Source organism: Nannospalax galili, unplaced genomic scaffold (assembly GCF_000622305.1).
Source record: "Nannospalax galili isolate Female #2095 unplaced genomic scaffold, S.galili_v1.0 scaffold2127, whole genome shotgun sequence".
NCBI lineage: Eukaryota > Metazoa > Chordata > Mammalia > Rodentia > Spalacidae > Nannospalax > Nannospalax galili.
This window is the reverse complement of record NW_008356163.1, coordinates 326,858-352,370: the sequence shown is the minus strand read 5'-3', so window position 1 is coordinate 352,370 and position 25,513 is coordinate 326,858. Positions and strand designations below refer to the sequence as shown.

Genomic DNA, 25,513 nt, shown 5'->3' with positions numbered 1-25,513 from the left:
AGTTGATCCTTACCCTAGTCATGGGTTTTGCCCAAGTTTACATTACCAAGTTTACATTATGAATTCTCTTCTGTAGAGTAAGTCCTCAAATCCAATCAGATAGTGAGTGGTTGGTTACCCCAATGACTGCCATGCTACTGTTGTACCAACATGCATATCTTGCCTGGCAGGTTGTTATTGTGACATACAGTGTAAAGTTCTGGGTAAGACCAGTAATCTTTTCTCCCTCAGAAGCCTGCATGGCACCTTCCAGCACAATGAAAACAAGCCAGTAGGGAGAATGTTTCTTGACCAATTCCAGATTGATGTCTCTAAATCCTGCAACCAAAGTATATGGTGTTTTCTGCAATAGAATATTCATCTTGGTATGGATGGCAATCAAGAACAATGGTCATAGCTTACATTATTTCATGTGTTTTGGGGGCTTTTCTAACCAATAGCTTTCAGGGAATATCCCTCATTTAGGTCTTATAAGTGAGTGTCACTATTTTCTATATAGGCCTCCAGATTTTGGACAAAACCATTTAATACATAAGAAATATTTTTTACTTTTATGTGCATATGTTTATGCTTGCATGACTTAATGTACACTATGTGCATGTGGTTCCCAATGGAAGTGAAAAAGTGCAACAATTCCCCTGTAACTGGAGTTATCAATGGTTGTGAGCTGCTATGTGGGTGCTGAGAACTGAATTCACTTCCCCTCCAAGAGCAGTACATGCTTTTAACCATGGACCCATCTCTCTAGGACCAAGAAATGTATCTAAAACTAATTTATTCCTTATTCTTTACAGGACCTATGCTATAAAATAGTGAGTTCAGTATGAGGATAATGGGGACCATTCATTAAGTCATCTTAGTTTGATTTAGAAAGTAGGAAGAACTTAGGCAGTAATTCATGAAGTGTATCCTTTTCTGGAAAACATGCAGCCGTAGTTAAGTGAAAAACAATGGTAGAGAAAGTTTTGAACCTCCCCTCAGAAGAATGAATATTAAAGATTGATACGATAATGTAACAATATGAGACAAGAGCTCCCGAGATAGTGTGCAGCACAATCAGTTGAAATGGTGACTCCTTTGTCTTGTATCTGCATAAGTCAATATTAGAAGTTGAGAGATCCCCAAAAAAGAGAAGTGAATCGTATTAAACCCACAGAACATAAAGAAAATGACCCTGCTGTGTATATCATGGTCTCTGCCATTCCCGGTGGGCAGACTCCCGACATGAGCAGGCCACAGATACTAAACATGAACAGCAGAATATTTATTAGTCAGTAATGTCTCTAGAACTAACACAATCATTTTAAATTCACTGATGATGTTTTATAAACATCATAATTCTATAAATTTTGTGCCAATGTGAGTGTTTTTAAGCATAGAACTGGGAAACTGGCCAGCAGCTGAGGTTCCTTAGCTGAGGAACAATTGGCAACTGATTATTAAGAGGCGAGGGAGAGTAGATATTCTTTCAGGGGGAGACTCTAGGTAGGATGTCTAGACGTCAGGGGATGGACTTACACTGAGTGACATATGGGTACAAATGCTTGGCCACATAGGCCTTAGCAACATGACAGAATGCATGAGATCTGGCAGAAGGGGAACTTTTTGGGTTGGATGGAGAAGGTAGAATAAATTTGATTAAGCTCTATTATATGAAATGCCCAAAAACTCAGTAAAAATGAACCCCAAAAAAGAAAGACAAACAGAAAAAAAAAGTGACTGCAGAGAGTGTGCCCCTGGTTGGGAATCTTTTATTAAGCTTGATTCACCCTATGGCTCAGGGACCACTGTAAAAGAATGAGTAGAAAGACTGTAAGAGTCAGGATTGGTACATGACTAAATGATAATTTTTGTTGTGAGAGAATTTCATTTGTAAATTTAGTGTATGGGTGAGCTAATTATGATATCAAATGTTGGTGGTTCTATGTGCATTACATTTATTTTTAAATAAAGTGTGCAGATTAAAAAGAGAAGAAAACTGACCCAAACTGGAGCCAAGCAAGGGTAGAATCAGGAAATCTTATTTGAACACATTTGCTGAGACCTGAGTACTAACATACCTTGGGTCACAGAAGTGTCTCTTCAGAGAAAATAAACACATATAAAAATAATCACACACTTTTTACAGGATTGTGTTCAGCCTAAGGAAAGGATCAAATTATGTCAACGATGTCTAAGAACACTGAATGGTTAAGAAAATTGGCAACATATTAGATAGTTTATGGTTCTTGGAGGGAGCGTTATATATTATTAAGTATGCTAATAAAGTAAAGTGTTTTTCCATAGTTTGGCAGAACAAAACTGGAACTAATCTTGAAGCCTCCTCTTTGAAAATAAGCGTCAAAGCATTGGAAGACATTAAGTAAGTTGCTAAGGGAGAAAAGCAATCAATAGTACTACCCAAGTGTAAGGCCAAGGAACCACAAATGACTGGTCTAGAAAGATATACTTAGGTCCAGTAGTGGCACTTTTATATTGGTGGTACCCAGCAACTGCACAAATGGACTTGAAGCCTGCTTAGTAGGAAGGAATTTATGCCAGTTATTGGAAACCTAGTCAAATACCTGTGACTAGAGAGGTAGTAGGGTCTAGAGGACAGCCTAGTACTACCATTTCCCTAAATCAATACAGTTTCTAACTGTATCTTAAATGCTTAGCCTTAAACACACAGAAAAGTGTAACTGTCATCACTCATCAAGGAAGCTTATTTTTACAACAGATGGAAAAGATTACAGAGAAGCAAAACTGGTGAAAATGCTGAGAATAAGTGACCATGGGATGCACAGCCCCAATCTATACAGCTACACTGCAACCCCTATACCAAAGGCTCAGAGAAAATCAAGAACAAGGAGGTGGAAAGATCACAATAACAAAAGGATAAGGACACCTGCTGCTAATTCGTGTCTTCTAGACATGATAGGGAAACTCTTCTAATGAAATCTATGCAATATGGCTGCCTAAAGAATACCTGTAATGGCAGCATACAAGCAAAGCTAAATTGACTTTGTGCATTGTACATATATATATAATGCATATTACATATGTAATAGTGTGTGTTTAATAACATACACATTATAATTAATAATAGTAATTAAAAAAGGAGGTCAGGAAATTGGAAGAAAGTGGGGGAATGTGGTCAAAGTTGGAGGCAGGGAAAGCAGTGTAGAAATGATATAAATATGTTATTCATGTATGAAATTATCAAGAAATTAATTAAAGGCTGTGGGGGAATGCCTTTTAATGGATGAAATAGATATTAAACACCTTAAACTTTGAAAAAAATTAGATTATAAACACTGAGACACTGTATAGTCTACTTGTCTCTGCTTCCATCTAGTGTCCAAAATATGTAAGAACACCAGTTCTGTGGCAAAAGGAAAGCACTTGGTGGCATTTTTGATAAATTGTGTTTTCCTATAACATGCTGATGAATATATATATTTTCCTATATTGACAGATTCTAAATATTCTTAATACACATCTAAGTGATAACTAAGTGAATTTATGGACATATTAACAGTGCAGACTTGATTTGAACATACGTAATATCATTTTATATGTACAATATTATTTGTTAATGCATCTTAACATAACTCGCAGCCACATGCCTGGGAGAAGGAAACTATTAGAGAAAAAGTGAAGCAATACAAGATGCTAAGGGCAGCCCAAAGCCTTAAAGAAAGTACGTGTAGTAAGACAGGCATGAAGAAGAAAAGGAGAAATTATGCTTTCCTGAAGAAGGAAAGCAGACAGACTTACAGAGACCTACATTTCTGTGGTTGCTCCGGAAGGTCTGCAGAGATCTGTGATTGTTCCAGGCAGGAAATATTCTCTACCTCCTTAACACACCAGGTATTCAACCCATCTATTTAGCATAACTTAAGGTGAAACTGCCTTCCTGGGAGAGATTCCATCACCTGGCAATTGACCAGTGAAACTGGAATAGTGGGTCCTCCAACAGATAAACTTGACATTTTTATAGTCTGGATCAGTTAAATTTATGGGGCTTATTGATACTCTAACATAACCAATTCATCTTGGTTTGGCCTCAAACTTTCTGTAGCTGAAGCAGATTTTGATTCACGTCTTCACTTCCCAAGTGCTAGAGTTTTACACCTGCATGAGCACACACCCAGATAATATATTTCTTTATTAAATATCATGTGTTTATTACTAAGCAAGGTGTTTTAGTTGATTTCTCTCATCAAAATGGCTCAGACCTTCATGTAATATAAATGAAACTTATAATTCAATAAAAAATGAGAGTTAAATATTACTCAGGACATTGGCAGGGAGCAGGATTCCATTTCATCTATATTTCTAAGGCATGAGCGTCCTAGCTTTGATTGATAAGTTTGAGTTTAGTTTGTCTCTTCAGTAGCACAAAGTCCCAGTACTTAAAAAGAAGTTGCAAGTGTTTCTTCTTGCACAATGCTATATTTGCAGTAGACAAGGTCTTTATTTTATGATTATATAAAAGGGCTTAGATCTCAGTCCACATTTTTATTTTTATGTGTATCAATGTTTGCTTGCAAGTATGTAAGTACATCACATGAGTGTACATGTGTGGAGACCAAAGGGGAAGTTGGATCCTCTGGAACTGGAGTTACAGAAGATTGTGAGCTGCCATGTGGGTGCAAATAACCAAATCTAAATCCCCTACAAGAATAGCAAGAGATTTTTAACTGCCTAGCCATCTTTCAAGCTCATATCCAGATTTCTATTAGGCCATTTAATTATTAGAGAGTTAGGTTAGCTTTGTTGTCTACAAAGATGATTAGCAAAAATGAATGGATAGTTTTTTCCTTAGAAGGCATAATTCTAAATACTTATAAATTTGATTTAATTTTATGACTTTGCAACAATGAAAATATATTGAGAATATTAGTTTTATAAAGTAAATTATAAAAATTGCAAGCTATAAAAATATAATTATTATCCCTTTAAGCATATATTAAATTTTCAGGTGACCATATGATATTAAAATTATAAACTTTCATTTTTTCAGAGTGTTAATTTGCAATTCACCTAGCATTTGGAAACTGTCAAAGTGAAAAACAAGGCCCTTTTTATGTGTATTTAGAGTAAATGATCAAACTAAAACTAACAAGAGATATGAAACTGAATTTGAACTCCAGATAACAGACATTGTTTTCAATAGTTATAAATTACAGGGTAGATACAATCTACAGGATCCTTGCATGAGAAGAAACTGAGATGGGTTTACATTTGTTTTTGGAAATTGATCTTTATATAGGATTATAAGTTCTCATAGGGCTTTATTATATTAATTACAAACATTATTAATATACCAAAGTTATACTGTAAAGAAAATAATGCTTGTGATATAATTGACAGCTTTTATTAGCAATAGCTAGTGATAAGAATGGAAAGATGGTTTAGTGGTCCAGAGCACTAGCAGTTCTTACAGAGGATCCTGGTTTGCATCCCAGCACCAATATGGTGGTTAACATAAATCTGAACTCTAGTTGCAGAGTATCCAATGACCTTTTCTGGCCTTGAAGGTCATTTCACAACATTTGTGCACTTACAATCATGCAGACAAAACACTCATGCATGTTAAATAAAAATAATAGTAATAATAGCTTTTTATGGAATATAGTTGCTTCATGAAATTATCATGTACAAGTTATAGCATCATAATTAAATAAGTGAATTTAAAACCCTCTGGTATAAAGTGTTTGTATATCAGTTCCCTCTTAGAAAACACTTGTCCCTTGCAAGTTTTACTAAGACTTCCTGGACTTACCCCTCAATGTCAAATATATGCATATATATTTCCATAGTGGAAACTTTTGCTTTCTGTTGTGATTTTTGAAATAATTTGGATAGAGTTACATATTAAATATTTTAACTAAATAAAGGACTAAATACAAAGGAGATTCTTTGTGTCACTTGAACCTCAGTACTATAGGCATAGCTCAGTGGTAGAAGCTGTCTGTCTAAAATGTTTGAGGCCCTATGTTTAATTCCCATTTCTGAAAAGAAAAATGAAAGAAAGAGAGGCAGGGAAAAGCACACATATAACTGAGAGTGAAAATTAGCTCTCCAGATAACTAGAGAGTATTTCTCATGTAATTGCCAATGTGTTTATAGGAGACAAATCCCATTGGCAGTAAAATAATTAACTATTCCCCAGAATCCCTTGGAAATGCACACATTTGGGATATCAGGTATTAGGCCCCTAATGACTTGAAAGTGTATATAAAAGCCTTTTATTCTGCAGGTGAAAATATTCATTAAGAAAGTGATGTGCACCTTTGTTTTGTTTTATTTTGTTTTGTTTGATAAGTAACTTTTATAGTAGTTTGACTGGTTTTCAAGACATAAAAATTAAGTTTTGTGGATCAGAGAGAAAAAATCACTGATTTATTTACAAATTGGTAGGAAAAAAAAACTTCTCAATTCATTTTGTCTGCACAGGCAATTCATCTATTACCACTTTTTCTGTTAGCAGTTGTGAAGCCGTGTGTAACATCTGTGTGTAAATATACTCTTCGTTGTACGTAATTTCCCATGCTGCCTATCTGATTTCTAAATATCTTGTTTTATAGTTTAATATTGCTCGATGCTTGGGAAGAATTGTGTACATCACATTTGTAATTCGGTTTTTGGTTATTTTCATTTTAATTCCAAGTTCCAGTGTTCCCTGTTTTCTGTTTCCTGTCCTTTCTCTGCCCTTTATCATTTCTCTTCTTGGACTTCCACAGGGGATAATTGATTCTAAGTTCCCAAGAGTGACTGCCCTGCTGTTTCAGGCATATGCGAAACATTCTTCATTCTGCCTCCATGTCATCCAAATATGACACCTGACAGCCTTAATGCTTCATCTTCCTTGCCTTTGATTTAGAATCAAAGGAATTTGAATCGCACAGGTCAACTCCTAGCTGATTGTCCTTTCATACTACTCTAAGCATTTATGTACTCACCAGACACTTGATGTGAATAAGAATGTAATTTATAGAAAGCTAATGCATCATGCAGTTTTAGAACAGGATCTTGAAACTCAATTCTGTTTCTATCATCATTTTATTCCCCAGTTATCTCTTTCTTCCTTTGTTCAGTCATAAGATGAGCTGATAATGACGGTAAATCTTACATAATTTTTGTAGTCATTTTGGTGACAGCCAAAATGTTCGCAATACTGCATTACATATAAGTAGTAGTACAGAACCAGTAGTTATTTCTAATAAAACTGTGAAGGTGTCTGTGGTGATAATGTAAGAAAAATAAATGGAACCCGTGAAATTAAGTCATGCATGCCATTCTGTCCAAAGAGTGATGCATGGAAGTACAAATGGGAAAAGGATGGATAGAGAATAGATAAATAAACAAAAATGTAGATAGGTTACAGAAGCACTGTATGTTATTTGCCACTTCTGCCTTACAAGTTGTAGTTTATATCAAATTACACAAAGTTGTATAGTTCATATATGTTCAAAATACACTATACCTAAACCCATAGTACCTTTAAAGTATTGTCTTTTTCTAATATTTTATTAATTTAAAACCAGACAACAAATACTAACTGAATTCTCTCCTGGTGGAGAAGTGTATGGCTTCCTAATTCTTATGAAAAAATACAGGTGAAAGGTTAAGAGAGCATCTTAGACTTCAGCCTTCTGCATCATCAGCTTTCTGATCTTTAGAGCTCATGACTTGGGGTTATTTTAATCATTAACTATAACAAACAAAATAATCATCAGTGACAATATGATAGCATCTATTACAGTAAAAAAAATCATACAAAAGAAATTTTCTTTCTTTTAGGGATCTGTGGACTAACATTACGATAGGTACTGGAAGTTTTATTTGTTTCTTTTATATTTTCCAAAACAATATTCAAGGTTAAGTACAGATTGCCTTTATTTCAAGATTAAGTGGAATTTTTGAAGTCTTTAACAGTCTACTCTTTGAAATACCTTCAGAAAACAATGCTTGAAAGACTTCTCAGATGCAGAAACTTCTACTACAATAAAAATGCTTCATAATTTTTTGTTATTACAATTTCATTAATAATGACACATAACTTAATTTTTTAGAAATTAATTTATAACTGAATGTTCAATCTTTATTCAGTGAAATAATTGATTCTCAGTGGGGATTTTATTGAAGCCAGTAATATTTGCCAAAGATATTAAAAAAAGGCCAATTTTATCAATTTAAATTGATATATGGACAAAATTTTAGGAATTATTCTCAATTATTTCCTTTTGAAACATACTCAGAATTTGTTTATTTAAAATTGCATAATTTACTAGTAATAATCTGTTTTTTAGTTTGAAATATAAACACTTATGTAATATGTTTTATGTCACTTTATCTGCACTAACAAGTGGTAAAACAATTATTTATATATATTTATTTATTTATTATTTTTCTATTTATGAATATATTGCCTTCAAGTATGTAAGTGCACCCATGTTGTGCAATGCCTGCCTGCAGAGGTCAGAAGAAGGTGTTGGATGCCCTGGAACTGGTATTACAGATGGCTCTTAGCTGCCATGTGGGTGTGGGAAGGAGACCCTGGTCCTCTGCAAGAGCCCAGTGCTCCTAACTACTGAGCTATCTCTCCAGCCCCCATTATAGTATCTTTTGAGGGGGGTTGAGAAAGGGAGTTTTAAACACTGGGCCTAAGGAGAAAACTGTTTTAAAACTCTTCTTTCAATAAACACTTGGTACATTAATTTTATATAACATATACTTTAGTTTTCCTTTTAAAATCATCAGTCTATTCATAAATGATGTCTAGTCTGCTTAGTCAGCTACTGTGTTATTGTGTTGCAAAATTAAATAAAAACCATGTATTTCTCCAACCCTACTACACAGGGAACTAATCATTCAATTCCAGAAATAGAAATGAATCAAATTAAATAAAGCATGCAACCATGAATTCTGGTAGTTATAAATTCTGAAATATATCTCTTAAAAATATATTTTAAAGTAATTTCAGTTATAGACCTTTCACTTTATTATCTGATTCACTGATTTCTAATTTGCATTTTAGACTAATTCCCAATTATTTCACTTTTTCCATCCATATAGTGTTTTTAGGATTTTAGAGTTCTCAAAAAGAAAAGAAAATCGTTTAGATGGAATTTACAAATGGGAACTGCACCTTGGTCAATGAATTCATCCTGTTAGGTTTTCCAACGAGGCCTGAACTCCAGATCGTTTTATTCCTTGTGTTTCTGACATTGTATGGTATGATTTTAACAGGGAACATTGGCTTGATGCTGCTAATCAGGACAGATCCGCACCTCCAAACCCCCATGTACTTTTTCCTTAGCAACCTCTCCTTTGTAGACCTTTGTTACTCTTCGGTGATTGTTCCCAATATGCTGATCAATTTCCTCTCAGAAAAGAAGTCGATATCTTACTATAGCTGTGCACTGCAGTTTTATTTCTTCTGTGCGTTTGCAGACACTGAATCTTTCATCTTGGCTGCCATGGCCTACGATCGCTACGTTGCCATCTGCAACCCTTTGCTGTACACTGTTGTGATGTCCCGGGGTCTCTGCATATGGCTGATTGTGCTGTCATATATTGGAGGCAACATGAGTTCTCTGGTTCACACGTCTTTTGCCTTTATTCTGAAATACTGTGACCGAAATGTCATTAATCATTTCTTCTGTGATCTCCCTCCCCTGCTTAAGCTCTCCTGCACAGACACGTCAGTTAACGAGTGGCTGCTCTCCACATACGGCAGCTCCGTGGAGGTTATCTGTTTCATCATCATCATTGTCTCCTACTTTTTCATTCTTCTCTCAGTATTAAAGATCCGTTCTACCAGCGGGAGGAAGAAAACCTTCTCCACCTGTGCCTCGCACCTGACCTCTGTGGCCATCTACCAGGGTACCCTTCTCTTCATTTACTCCAGGCCCAGCTCCTTGTATTCTCCCAACACTGACAAAATCATATCAGTGTTCTACACCATTATCATCCCTGTGCTGAATCCACTGATTTACAGTTTGAGAAATAAAGATGTAAAAGATGCAGCCAGGAAAGCTCTAAGATCTAAGGTAGATTCTTCCTGACAAGCACCATTTAAAGATTCTTCTGACTCTGATGACAAACCTTCAACTGGGAGCTTGCAACATCTTTACCAGCAAATGCACAAGTGTTCAACGAAAGAATTAAGCAAACACTTTTCTTATAACAAAGCCAAATGCATTTAATAATCCCATAATATAAGTACACGTTAAAGAATACAAAGTGAAGGTAAATGTGATGAGATGTATATGCAATTTCAGCATACAAGAGGCAGACATAGGAGGGCCATGCATTTGAGGCCAGCCTGGACTACGTAGTGAGTTCCAGATCAGCTTGAACCACATATTGTGAGTCAATCTTTCTATATCTGCCTCTGCCTTTGTCTCTATCTCTTTCTCTCTCTCTGTTTTTCTGTCTCTCTTTCTTTCTTTGTATCTCTCTCAGCCTCTGTTTCTGTATCTCTCTCTCTCTCTCTCTCTCTCTCTCTCTCTCATAGATATATACACAGACACGCATTTGAAATAGCAACTAAAAGATGCTATTCTATAGATGTATAGACCTTCTTCCTACTTTGGGGACATATATTAAAATGGAATGGAAAATGTTGTCTTTAAAAGAGCTATGATTATCTCAGAAAAAATGTTTTAAAGTATATGTATTTGTGTATAGTATATCGCCCACAATATAAAGTGCTAGATAAGGGAAGAGGCTAAATTTCTTTAAATTTTATATAAAGACTATACTGGATCATAATGACACATTGAAGACTGAAGATGTCACTTATGTTTTGTGCCTGAATTAACTTATTTATAAAAATGAGATTGAAAAATGTACCTGCATCATTATTTGTTGAAGAGTTAATTGAGGTAATACAGTCAAGTGTTGCAAATTTTGCCTAAGTAGTTTAAACATTTAGAAGGTTTTTATAACATATGTTTATATAATATTCCTTATTGCATAATACATGTTTATGATATATTTATATATTTGCATCATATCTTATAATATTGAATATTAAATTAAAATGAATAATGTACAATAAGATAGCAACAGGCAGGGATTTTAAGGAAACAATAATCAATGACAAAATCTGTTTTAAATATAGTTTAATAACTCTGATAATGTTTTATATGTAACCTACTCTGCAAATATATTGGGAACTCTTTCTAAGTAGCTTGACCTATATATTACTTATATTGAAAACTTTTTGTATTATTTTTACTCTATCTCTAAAATTTTAATACACCAAAGTATTGTTTAAGTTTGAAGCAACCTTCTGTTGCATCACAAAAGCAGACTAATATACAATGATATAATAGAATCATGCTTGGTTCTTATAGGAGCTCACATTTTAGAGACTGCAGTTTTAAAATGCTGGAACTGATAATGACTACGGGTACTTTTGAATTTGAGACTGAATACATTTTACACTGTAAGATGGTTATAATCCATCCTATGAGGTCAAGGGTTGGACAATGCGGTGGTTTGAATGAGAAATGCCCCTCATAGGCCCAAGTATTTGAACACTTGGTATATGGTGTCCAGTTGGCAACTCTCTTTGCAGAGTTTTAGAATGTGTGGCCTTGCTGGAGGAATCATGGTTCTGAAGGTGTGCATTATGGGTTCATAGCCTGGTTCCACTTCAGCTTGCTCTTTCTGCTTCCTGCACATGCTTGACGATGTGAGATCTCAGCTTCCTGTTCTGACAACCTCATGCCAATGTCTTCCCTGGCATTATGGACTGCCCTTTGGAAGCAGAAGCCAAAATCAACTCTTCCTTCTATAAGTTGCTATAGTTATAGTGTTTTATCACAGCAACAGACAAGTAACTAATACACAAATTATGGCTTAAAGGCATCAAACTGACAAGGAGTAGACTTGTGAAAATTGGTATTAATTGTCAGTTTGACAGGATATAGAATCACCTAGGAAATAAAGCTCTGGACACACTTTTGAGGTAGCATCTAAATTCAGATTATTCTCTGAGAATGTTTGTGAAGGAACATATTTTTATGTTATCCCATATGAGTAAACTTATCTTAATGCTTACTGGAAGATTTCATTGGCCGAGAATCTGGACTGAGTTGAGCACTAGCAGGCATCCTTACTCTCTGTTTTTGACTCTTGATACAATGTTGCCAGCTGCTTCAAGCTTCTGCTGTCTTGGCTACCCCACCATAATAGACTTTACAGCAGACTGTGAGCCAGGACACTGCTACATTCCTTTTTTTTTATTATGTAGCTTTTATCAAGGTATTTTAATCACAGAATATGGAAAAAAAACCCTAAGACGGACAGAGTTCCAAAGCTGATATTTTCTGAGCTTTTCTTCCATCTTGCCCTGGATAGATCCAGGATGACCCATTATTCCTGAAAGAAGGACATTGACAGACTAAATGCAGCAACTCCTACAGTTTCCAAACAAGGCTTTGTCTTTCTAATGATCTTATTCCTGAAATCATTCAACATTACATTCCTAGGTTCCCTAGGCCCACACAAAATAAAGTTGTAGAAATACTCCCTTTGTCCCAGAAACACCTCTGTATATTCACAAAAATAAGTATGCAGTTGAGAGCCAATATGTGCTATAAATCTTCTCTCCAAGTTGTATACAATGTAAGTAAATAGCCATGCCTATCTGCATTATGAAGATATAAGAAGCTGGAAAACACATAAACATCCCAACTCCTCAAGCACTGTCTAGATAGTCTGGATCCTGCCTTAAGAATCTTGAGTTATTCACGGAATATTTTGCATTTTACATTCCAAAGGACACCAAAAAGAGACAGCCATCTGAACACACACACACACACACACACACACACACACACACACACACAAAACAAAAACAAAAACAAAAACAAAAAACAAAAGTGTCTTGTTGGGTGGACTGATGACATCCTTCTCCCTCATGAAGCAAGCCGACCAAGAAAGAATTAAAAAACTAAGATAAATGAAGACAGTATTAAAAGCAGGAGCATTTACTTATGTTGATTGAAGTAAGCTAGATTCAGAAAGGAAAATGTAAAACGTTCTCACATATGAGGCATTTAGATGAAATACATAGAAACCAGGATTTCAAATGCACCGCTGGATGAGAAAGGGGTAGGCAGGAAGGACAGTGAGGAAGGCCTGAGGGTGTACATGTCAAAGCATACAACACAGATGCCAGAGAACCTCACAATGAAATCTGTACCTCTTCATAATGAAAATTAATGATTTTGAAAAGTCTTAGAATCAGGGTAAAATATTCATAAATATTAGATTTGTTGACAGATTTATAGATGTTTTCACTCTTGTATCTCAGTTTTTCAAATCTTCTAAGAATGATGTCAAAAGTCCAAAGCCTTATTTTCAAACAAATTTATAGAAAACAATAGAGATTATAGAACTTAATGAAAAGATTACCATTAACATAGATTTTTTTATTTTTTAGAAGAAGCATTTCATTACAGCTTTAACATACTCAATAACAATTTCCAGAGCAAAGATACATCTCTTTCAAAAGTGTCTACAAAAGTTTTAGGTTCACAGTTGAATTAATATAGTTATACAATATCAAACAGTATAAATCTTGTAAGACATAAATTTGAATGAGTTTTATAATATTTAGAAAAGAGCTCCATTTCATTTTAAAATATACTGTTTCTTACAGAAAGACTCATTGTTTTTGCTAATAACACTTAGACATTGGCACATGCATCTCTAACCTGTATGTATCTGACTAACTATTCATAGTTAGTTGCACTTGGATCCTTAGCATCTGTGTATGGATATACAGTAATCAGGTACATTTCAAAAGTAATGTTTATCACCTCTACTAATGAACATGATGTAAATTTTTATGCTTCCTCCTCAAATATAACTCATTTTTTTAATTTGTTGACTTTTCTCTTTGTATATCACACACAACATCCCAAACCATCCTATTCATCATTACACCCACTTCCCAGATGGCACCTTCCCATAGCCTCCCCACCCCGACTTGAACTCTTATACGTTGTCATCTCTGTTACTGTCTGCTGCATTGTTGGCACCCCAGCAGTCCCCCTCTACTTTTCCATCTGCTGAATCTAGTCAGCCTATATAGAGGTCTTTGTTTTTGGAAGATCAGCTGTTTTGCATCTAGCAACAATCAGTTGTCAGGAACTAACCTTCTTGGATGTTTAACTGACATACTTTAAGGCCTATACTAATTTGGTCAGAGGACAGTTTTTGCTCCTTGCCCTCCTAGGTCAACTACTTCCAGGGTACTATGAGCATCTCTCAAAATGTTCTTTAACTATGGTGAGTCACCAGCCCTCTTGATCAAGGAGGCCGTGGAGACCCCACCAGATGAACTAGAACCAATGTCCAGTCTCCAAATAGGAGGGTCAACACAGAGGAATCATTTCCTCCATGCTTCCAAGCAAAGCCAGCAATAGTCGAGCAGGACCGTTGATTTATCTTCACATAGGCAGAACTGGTAAAAGGAAGGAGCCAGGGGTTCCTCCCAAGCCCATGTGACCCCTGAAGAATAGATCCTCAAACGGCCTTAAGAGTAAAAATAAATTGGTTTATCTGGGCCAACTCTATGGCGTTAAACACCCAAAAGGAGAGTATAACCAAAGACTAAAGGGGCCAATATAATTTTTTAAGAGTCCATATGTATATCTAAAGGCTACATAACAAGCAAGAATGCAAGATAGGAGATACCTTCTCAAGAGTTGTTGGCCAGTGTGGCCCAAGAGACTCCCAGATAGTAAACCAGCATAGAACTAGGCAAATGAACAGGAGACCCCAATATTATCTAAAGGAGTAAACACACACACACACACACACACACACACACATATATATATATATATATATACTTTAAATTAGTATTAAATGCATGAGAAATACTTCTTTCCTTTTGGGACTACCAGTTATACTTAGGAGGCAAAATAAACAAGAAAATGTCACAGATTTAAAACAAAGTTTAATCCTAATATCTTTTGAAATTTTATTTATTTACTTTTATTTTATATGTATGAGTGCTATGCCTGCATGTTTGTAAATGTAAACATGTCATGCAGTGCCCACGGAGGACAGAAAAGGGTGCTGGATTCCCTGAAACTAGAGTGACAGATGGTTGCTAGCCACCATATATATGCTTGGATTCCAACCTGGGCCTTCTACAAGAACAGTCAGTGCTCTTAAACACTGAGCCATCTCTCTAATTCCAGTAATCCTCATATATTTTTAAACTTAGGCATTCTGTGTCTTCACTATCATGTATTTATAGATTTACTGACATAACTCTTATGGTGAGGATATATGTGTATATAGATCTACTGATGTGTCTTTTTGGGCAAGAACCAGTTGAATCATTCATTTTCCCCTTCATTAATAATTGATTTTATCAAGTACTGTGCTCATCACAGTGGAATACATACAGAATTCTATAAATATATCACAAACTCTTTGAGAAGAATGTAGTATATAAATATGATACTATGTAGAAAGTTGGACAAATAAGACAAGTTTGAAAAATGTGATTCAAAAACATCTATTCAAAAAAATAAAGTTAGGACCAGCACATAAAGTAAGTATTGCTCAGCAAGTAAAAACACTCTCCACCAGGCATGATTCTGACAACTGTGACCCAAAAGCTGGCAAGTCATCATCTGACTTAGTGCATCTCTCAACTGTCATCAGAGAGTGTTCTTGAAGAAGATGACAATTGACACAGAGATCCACTACTTGTCAGCATGAAGAGAAAAAAGACTCTGTGAGTGCTTAGCCCTAATTCTTGGGGATAATTGCAAAAGAGGGTGTGGAAAGATTGTAAGAGCCAGAAGTGATAGATGATAGAAAGAAACTCTGTTGCCTGCATTATACAATGCAGTTGCACATATGAACCCATATCACTTATGACAATGTACAAGACCTGTGTGAACCGATGACACACAAAAATCCAACATAATTGTGGGAGGTAGACAAGCAGCCTCAGTCCTAGGTAAGTTCTTAAATGCTGGGTGAGAGAGAGTCAGTTTTTTTCCTCGTATGAAATCTCATAGCTTGACAAAATGTCGAGGGATAGACACACACACACACACACAATAGTACTTGAAAAACATATATTAGACTCTGCTTGCCTTTAAAAAGACACAATAATAGAGGACATGAAGAACTGGGGAAAGTAAGGAAGGAATGGGGAGTTGACCTGGATATTATCAAAATACATCACATAAAATTCTTGAATCCATAAAAATTTTAAAAATATAAATACTAAAGAAGGTAGACAAAAATATTTTTATGTGACCAATTAGATTCAAATTCTTATCAGCTTAAAATAGTCATCTGGAAAAACAAGACCTTGGATAGAGTGATGGTTAATTTTTTAAAGTGCTTGCTATGCAATTCTGAGGACCTGACCTTGGATACCAGGATCCATATAAAAGATGCGGGTCACTGCAGTATGAATTCCTGACCCAAACACTGAGGGGGACAGGTGCAGGAGAATCCCTTGGGACTCTTGGACTTTTGGGATAGCCAAAACAAGGAAACTCCAATTTTAGTAGGAGGTCCTGACTCAAAAACTGATACAGAGAACCGATTGTGGAAAGAGAGCGAAGGTTTCCACAAGTCCACATGGGTAATCATACACATGCACAAACACATACGCACATATGCATTTTACTTAAACCTCAAGGCAATCACAAAGTAAATGTTTATAATGTCATACAAAGCCGAAATGAAAGCTCTGAAATAGAACAATACAGAAAACATACACAAAAAGGCATAATTGAATTTAAAAAATCTGTAAAATAACCAGGAAAATAACAAAATGACATTGATAAGTCTTTCCAACACTTTTTAATTAATTAATTTTAAATAATGCATGTATTTTGCAGGTATGTACATGAATCACCACATGAATACAATGTTTGAAGAGGTTAGAGGAGGGCAACACATCCTCTGGAACTGGAGTTACAGAAAGTTGTTAGCCACAAAGTGAGTTCTTGGAACCTAACCCTGATCTACAAGAGCAGCCAGTGCTCTCAACCATGGAACCATCTCTCCATGCCCCCATTAGTAACTTTTGACATAAATTAATTGTTATACAAATGAAAATAAGATCAGCGAGTCTGACCCTTATTTTAGTCCTAAAAATCTATAGGTCAAGTGTACAAAATAAGACAAAAGATTGCTTATATAGTGAAAACATGATCACTTCATTGGGACATTAATAATTCTTAAAAATATTTATGGAGATATTTAAACAAGGAATACAATTACACCGGAGACCATCAAGGAGCCAATAAAGGCAATTCTATTCAAGAAAATCAGTCAAACCAAATAAAATGGCTAGATGATTAGACCAATCTACTATCCATATTAAATTCCCCAAATCTAAGTATCATATCAGGTCAGTAATGTGTAAGGTGATCATAATAATAACTGTCAGATGGTTTAAAAGTAATGCTTATCAGTCATTTAAAGAACTATTATCAGCCTTTGTTAGGTTCTTCAAAAATATTAGTAGGAAAGCTCTTTAAAAATTATTGTATGGAATCTGAATTACTCTGAAAGTGTAGCCCGATAAAGACCTAAATTCAAAAGAAATTTGCCGGGTGTGGTGGCATGTGCTTTTAATCCCAGACCTTGGGAGACAGAGGCAGGTGGAGCTCTGTGAGATCAAGGCCACCCTGTCAAAAAACAACCAACAAGAAGAACAAAAAAAAAAAAAAAAAAAAAAAAAAAAAAAAAAAAAAAACTTCAGAGGCTAAAATCTCATTAGCATAAAATAATCTCAATTAAATATTAGCAAAAATATTGAACTGTACATTAAAATCATAATCTTGACATAGAGTACTTATTCATCTGAGGCAAAATTCATACAACACTTGTACATCACCAAACACCTACTTTCCTCACCTTTTAATTTTATGTTTTTCAAATTTTTGTTTCAAGTTCAGTCAGTATCCAAATTACAAAGAATACCATTAAATTACATTTGTTCACCGAGAACATGATCTTACTGGAGTGATGACAAATGTTCAAAATTAAAGAGTGGCAGCAACCTGCACACTTTATGAATATGCTAGAAAGGAGAGTTTATTACTGAAGTATGGACATGTGTCCCAAGGGGTACTTTTTACACAGAGAGGCAGGGCCTTCTTCAGAGAATTGGCTGTGGAGAATTGGCTGCAGAGAGTTAGCCTCGGAGGGAGGAGTGTTGAGGCCATCTTGGACAGAAGTGGCCGAGCAGAAAAAATGGCCCAGTGTCTCGACCTTAGACGCAAATGGGGGCATTTACCAACTGGGGCATGAGAGCGGGCCCACGAGTGGGAAAAAGCTAACAGAGACTCTAGGTATGGAGCCGAAGCAGTCTGGAATGGTGGCCGCTGAACCACAGAGTAGAGTGGGGTGCCGGGTGTTCACCCTTTTGTGGAGCGCTGGGAATTTGCCTTTTAAGTTACTCTATGTACCCTACCCAAGATATAAACTATGAGAAACTGAGATAAAGATGTGTTATGTGGTTTGTCTAATGGCTGCAGGAGCAAGGGTCCCTAAGAGATCTCGCGGGACAGGGTATTATAGCATATATCCTAGTGCAAACCAAAACAAAGCCATCAAACACAGTGATAACATTGAGAAAACATAAAAATAAATTTCAATTAAAGATGGAATGTACAAAAAGAAGGAACTGGGAATGATTAAGAATGGTCCTTTGAAATGTGTATCTACTTTGGGAAAGGAAGGCTTAGAAATCTATATCCATATCTATATATCTATAGCTATATAAAATATGTTGTTTTAAAATATCGTGTTGTCATTACTGACATACAATAGTAGATAGAAGTAGTAAACACTGAAGCTGCATCCTTGTTAAGGTGATGATGTATTCACAGAGGAGATTATAGAAGGAGAAACATAATTAGCCATTCCAAGCCTGGGGGGAAATGATTTCAGAACCTTTAGTTCCCAAAAGACATCTGGTAAGATAAAATCCTGTTTTCATACCGTCCAGACACCCAAGAGCTGCTCATCTGAGGTGGTTCATACATCTTCAGTTTTTTTTTAAAAAAAAGGTAAAATAATTTTTCTTCCTAATAAAAAGATTAAGGATGGTTATTCTGCCTTTTTAATTTAAGAAGTTACTAAATCTGATCACTGTTTTTTTTTAAAACCACAGACTTGTAAGAATTTCACAGAACTTAATAGACTCATAAAATAGCATTCCACAGACAGTCTCTGTGTGTGACCAATTGTAGAACTCTATAATAATCTCCACCTGTTGCAAAAGAATACTTTTTGATAAGTGGTGACTGGGAGACTTGTATGTAAATATAAAGATCAATATTTTGTGCATATTAAGCAATTACATTTGTCAAGGAATATGGCAGCCTTGGGGTTTTCTCTAAGATCTGTGACCTCTTGAGTCATGTGTATGTGGCTATATTTACAGTACTACAAGTAAATTTCCTCCATCGAGTGGGCTTCAGGTTCAAATAGATAGCTGTTTATGATTCCCAAGATGAAAGTGCCACTACCGCTCCAATATATTTTGCTGTGCCAACCATTGTTTAAGTTATTAGGCCTTAAAGCTTGAGTTAGAGCATCTATTGATAGTCTCCCTTAACAGTCTGCATAGTGAATAACTAGTTGCAGCTGGGGACTTCTGGGTGAGGAAGAGTTGGTCTTCAGGGGAGGAAACCTATCTCTGCTGACTAGACCTCAGTGGATGAACTTGTACTGAGGAATTTCTGGGGACACTAACTTAATGTAATCGGTCTTAACACAAATAACAGAATTCATGAAATTCTGTGGAGGAGTTATGGGACAGTGCCAGTAGGGAAGGGGTATAGAGATGATTAAGATGTTCCTTTATCATTATATCTTCATATGTGAATTAAATGGTTTAAATATTAAAAGTATGGTTTAGAAATTAATATTAAAAATAATGGTTTGCCATATCACAAATAACATATACAAATCAATATATGAATAAATGTATACTATATTTCTTACATAGTCTAAAAGTCCCAAAATATTTTTTAATCACATTCTAAATTTCTTGTCAACACATACATGAAACACACATGAAAATGCACACATGAATGTTAAAGAAGCACTTTTAGTACATTTTTGGTTCATCCTGATTTACTTAATATAAAAGAAAATGTAAATCATGACATACCAATGGATGTGCTTAATTCTGTAGATGCTGCTTGGTTTTGGTCCATTTCATTTGCCAAAAGATCCAAATCCTTTGGCATCAGACCCCTGCTACTAACAGGAATCAATTTCTGTGACAAAACTATAACATGATGAAAGTACAGATCAAATAAGCATTTTCTCATGTCATTAAATCCTTAAACAATATAAAACAGACCAATGAAAGAGTAGTCATACAATATTTCTACAATGGAGCAAAATATTTTTCATTATCAATCTTACCAATCATTGACATTTAAATTAATAGAAATGTTTTTGTTAAACCCATGTGATCCTTCAAGAATAAATAACTAAAATCATTTGTGCATCATGCGACGGTCTCAAAGAATCCTTATCTTTTGGTCTATCTCTCTAACATCTTTGCTTATTCCATAGTATTACAAAAGTAAATGAAACTGGCAGTTTTGTCTGTAGATATAAGAACCCATATTTATCATACAGTAAGGAATTACATTTGTCTAGGGATGTGACAGCCTTAGGATTTTCTTTAAGAACTATGACCTCTCCAGTCATGTATATTTGACTATGTTTACAGTATCACTCTTAAATTCCCAAACAATGTGTTCAAATCCATCACCTCCAATAGGAAAGTAGAAGCCAGGAACACTACAGAGCTTGCAGAAATCATGGAACTCCTGAATGCTACAGAGATTTTGAGCAGATTCTCCACTCCCTGTCTCAGGCAACGGCCTTTCTGCTATGAATTAGGTTAAGAGAAAAATGAAAAAAAAAAAAACACAGCACTAGGAGAGTGTTATAGCATATAATAGGTGATAAATAAAATATTCTGTTATAAATACGTTGATATTCAGATGTGGAAGATGTATATTTATCAGTTTTAATATTTTCTCAAAGCATAGACAGAAAGGAAGAATGGATACAGGAAATTGCTCAGCCATGAATGAATTCATTTTTGTGGGAGTTACCAATAACCCTGAGATGAAAGTGACACTATTCGCCTTATTTCTACTCATCTATCTCATCAATCTTCTGGGGAACCTTGGCATGATCATTTTGATCAGGATGGATCCCCAGCTCCACACACCCATGTACTTCTTCCTCAGCCACCTCTCTTTCTGTGACCTCTGCTACTCCACTGCAATTGGACCCAAGATGCTGGCTGACATATTTGGCAAGGACAAGTCAATTCCCTTTTGGGGCTGTGCTCTGCAGTTCTTCATTTCCTGTACATTTGCAGATTCTGAATGTGTGCTACTGGCAGTGATGGCTTTTGACCGCTACCAGGCCATCAGCAACCCCTTGCTCTACACAGTGAACATGTCCAGCAGGCTGTGCTCTCTATTCATGGCTGGGGTTTACATGGTGGGAACGGCAGATGCTTTGATACATACCACCTTGGCATTCCGCTTATGTTTCTGTGGGTCTAATGAGATTAACCATTTCTTTTGTGATTTACCCCCACTATATGTCCTTTCCTGTTCAGATACTCAAGTCAATGAGCTGGCGTTATTCATTATTTACGGTTTCCTTGAACTGAGCACCATCTCAGGAGTCCTTGTCTCCTATTGTTACATCATCTTATCAGTCATGAAGATCCGCTCTGCTGAAGGGAGGTTCAAAGCTTTCTCCACCTGCACCTCCCACCTGACTGCAGTTGCCATTTTCCAAGGAACTCTACTTTTCACCTATTTTCGTCCAAGTTCTTCTTACTCCCTAGATCAAGACAAAATGACATCTCTGTTTTACACCCTTGTGATTCCCATGCTAAACCCTTTGATTTATAGTCTGAGGAACAAGGATGTGAAAGAGGCTCTGGAAAAACTTATAAGTAAAAGCTGCTTTTAAATGTCTAGTCAAGTTCTACCCAACATACATAGCAATATTTGTTTAAATAAAACTGCATGGCATGATATTTGAGAAACATAATATTTCAAATGTTATATGTAATGAAATGTATTTTCATATTAAATTGAAAATATTTCATAGTCAATAAAATATTGTTTCTATCCTGCTATGTTCTACACTGCGCCTGAATTTATACATGAAACTCATATCACCATAGTAACCATGTTAAAATCCATGGCTTTATTCCTAAAGAAACATGTGTCTATATCTTCCATGCAGATATATATGGTTTAAAGTCACTATGTTTTCCAGTCTAGCCTGGAAATTGTGATCTTCCTCCATCCATGTTTCATTGTAGATATAACAGGACTAGCCCAGCATGACAATCTTTCCACCATGTTGTATGAAATTGAATGTCATACTATCTCTCTTCACAAATAAAATTTTGAGTCTTCTAATTTAGACAGTTTTTTATTTATGTTCCATGATGAACACAGTATTATTTCCAACCAAGCATGGTGACAAACACCTGAAATCCCAGAACAATATTGCATGTGATAGGAGGATTTTGTGTCACAGTGAGGCTTAGGCTACATAATAAATCCTAGCTCACACTTATACATACACACACACACACACACACACACACACACCCGACATATTTACATTAAAAGAAGAAGAATAATGAAATAGTTTATGACTAAAATTGAATTGTTCTTAATAGCATGTTGTAAATATGGTATTTTATGTAAATCTATAAAGAACCACAAAGCAGATATCTTCAATAAATTGCCAAATGAAAGAAGGAAGTGTCTAAAACACACCTGTATAGAAAGACATCAAAACACAATGGAATGAAACAACAAAGAAAGAATGGAACAAAAATTTCCAAGCAACCATAAACCTTGGGAAAGTATCAACATGATGGCTATGAAAATATCTTCCTGCAGTGATGGTTTAGATTAATCTATCCCCAGTGGAAGGTGTTAGAAGCGTCACTTCCAGGGGTAAGGTCAGAGTGCTCTAGAATGTTCAGGAGGAGTAGTAGAAGGCCCTCAGGTCACTGGATTGCCTCATCCTTCTGTTCCCGCGTTGAGCCATTACCTCATCATTGCCTTTGTTTCCACTATGAAGCCTAATCTCACCAGAGACCCAGCTGAATGTTCTGTTCACTAATGGACTTGAATCAACCTGGAACAGACTTTATTAATAAGATAATATTTCCCAGACTCAATTTCTTTCAACTTTTCTCATACCCCAATTTGGCTAGCCTAAAATAATAAGTCATAGCAATTACTTGCACAAATACTCAGTTTAGGACACATAGGGAAACTGAGTCTAATGACATTGTTATATACTTAGATTAATATGTCTGCCAACTCTCACCAGAGAAGCTTCTTCTTGCAGCAGATGGTAATTAACTCAGAGACCCAGAACCGGTCAATGTGCACAGAATAAGAGACTGCTGGGTGTTCAGTCCTAAATGAGACACCTATATCACTCCATCACCTCTCAAGGCTTAGGGGTCATTGTTGAGAGGGAAGAAAGATTGTAAGAGCCAGAAATGGTAGATGGATACAAGGAAGCGTGTTGCCTGGACAGCACAGGGATGTTGCACTTGTGAAAACTCATGACAGCATGCATAGGACCTATAAATCTGAAGAAGACACCATAAAACCTAGCATGGAAAGGGAATGAGGACAGAAGTTCCAAGTCATAGCAGAGGATCTATTGACAACTGATAGGTGCTGGGACAGGGAGAGTCAGTTTTCTTTAGGAGTGTGATGCTGGTAGGTTGACCTGACTCCAAGAGATAGACTCACAATAAGCAGCATTTTGGGAACAGATGAGACTCCAGAGACATTTATTAAAAAAATTCATAGTGAGAGACATGAACTCTGAAGGTTGTACTAGTGTATGGGTGGAGGGGAAATGGAAAAACAGGTGAGAATATGATCAGAGTGCTTTATATAAAGTTCTTGAAGATTCAATAATTTTTCAAACAACATTGATTTTCTGCCTGAAGTTTCTCTTCATTGAATAAAAGAAAATTCAGGAAAGAATCTAGGAGGTTGAAAGATGGATAAGTGATTTGGACCACTGGCTATGGTTGTAGAGTACACAGGTTCAGTTCCTAGCACCCATATGGCAGCTAAACATTCATAGCTCCAGTTCCAGGGAATTTGTTGTCTTTTTCTGGCATCTGGGGGAATTTCACAGCACAGATGCACTGACATACATGCAGACAAAATAATCATACACATAAAATAAAAATAAACTTTTAAAAATGAATTAAAGTGTAAAAAAGAAAAGAAACTTCTCTCTCCTCCTAGCCTGGGCCCTGTCCCATTCCTTGTCTTGGCGCCCCAGACACCTGGGGAATCACCACTGCCTCTTCCTGATCCTGTGCATCCAGAGCAACTCAGTATTTTCTCAGGTCCCCAGGAGCACTGCTTCTGAGCCTGGCCCTGCCCTCACCTCCCTCTGCTTCCTAGGCCTGCAGGACCCGCAGACCTCTTTCAGATATGCAGGCTTCTTCTCTCTTGGGTAAGTCCACTGGGCCCTCTGCACCTTTACTCCCCCAGCCTCACTCACCCTCCCATCTCCCCTCCTGTCTCCCCTCCTAGCCTGGGCCCTGTCCAATTCCTTGTCTTGGTGCCCCAGACACCTGGGAACAACCACTGCTTCTTCCTGACCCTGTGCATCCAGACTAACTCAGTTCTTCCTCGGGCCCCCAGGGGGACTCTGGGCCTGGCCCAATCCTCACCTCCCTCTGCCTGCCTGGGTCTGCACAAATCCGCAGCCTCTTTCCTGGACACTGGGGCTGATCTTTCCTCTTCCTAGTCCTTTGCATCCAGACCAACCCAGCTCCTCAGTGCAGTCCCCAGGGTCCCTTGGAGCTGCCTCTTGCCCCCATCTTCCTTTGCATCTCTGGGTGGCAAGGCCACCAGCTGCCCTAGACCAACATCTTTCCTGGGCCTGCCAGTCCAACCCCCAATTCCCGAGGCTAAAATCTATCCTTGAGGGATCCAGACATTAGGAGAAAGCCTGAGAGCATCTGATCTTTATCTGTCTTGGGCCTCTGTGGGAACTCTTGAAGACAAAAGCAATCTGGCCACTCCAATATAAAATCAAAAGAGAGAACTGGAAGCTTAGAGGAACCAGCCTTTCATGCCCAAAAAGTAAACCACAAAGACAGGTACAGTTCACAAAAAGAAGCAGACCTAAACTTGAAGGCTTGAGTCTCACACAAGAATCAGAAACTACAAGAGAAATTCACATGTCAAAATCACAGAGAAAAAAAACAACATGAAAAACCAAAATACCATATTGCCACCAAATACCAATAGTCCTCTAGAGGACTAAAATGAGAACCCCTTAGAGATAATGCGGGACATGGAACTCAAAAGAACAAGTATAAACATGATAAAAGAATTCAGTGAATTTAAAGAACACACAAAGAAATCAAAGAACTGAAGGAAGATAG

The 25,513-nt window shown here is 36.5% G+C and overlaps 2 protein-coding genes across 2 annotated transcripts; both read left to right on the top strand.

The window, feature by feature from the left end:
* The first annotated feature begins 9,113 nt into the window (after positions 1-9,113).
* LOC103750925 (olfactory receptor-like protein OLF1) lies at positions 9,114-10,058 on the top strand. Its single transcript, XM_008854207.1, has one exon. It carries the CDS (start codon positions 9,114-9,116, stop codon positions 10,056-10,058), a length of 945 nt encoding a protein of 314 aa, XP_008852429.1.
* An 11,029-nt stretch (positions 10,059-21,087) lies between these two features.
* Positions 21,088-22,026, top strand: LOC103750924 (olfactory receptor 5W2-like). The gene has a single exon (XM_008854206.2). The coding sequence runs from the start codon at positions 21,094-21,096 to the stop codon at positions 22,024-22,026; it is 933 nt and encodes a 310-aa protein (XP_008852428.1). The 5' UTR covers positions 21,088-21,093.
* Positions 22,027-25,513: the final 3,487 nt, after the last annotated feature.

Excerpts from the sequence above, each read along its gene's own strand:
- LOC103750924 (XM_008854206.2), top strand. The coding sequence starts at position 21,094 with ATGGATACAGGAAATTGCTCAGCCATGAATGAATTCATTTTTGTGGGA.
- LOC103750925 (XM_008854207.1), top strand. The coding sequence starts at position 9,114 with ATGGAATTTACAAATGGGAACTGCACCTTGGTCAATGAATTCATCCTG.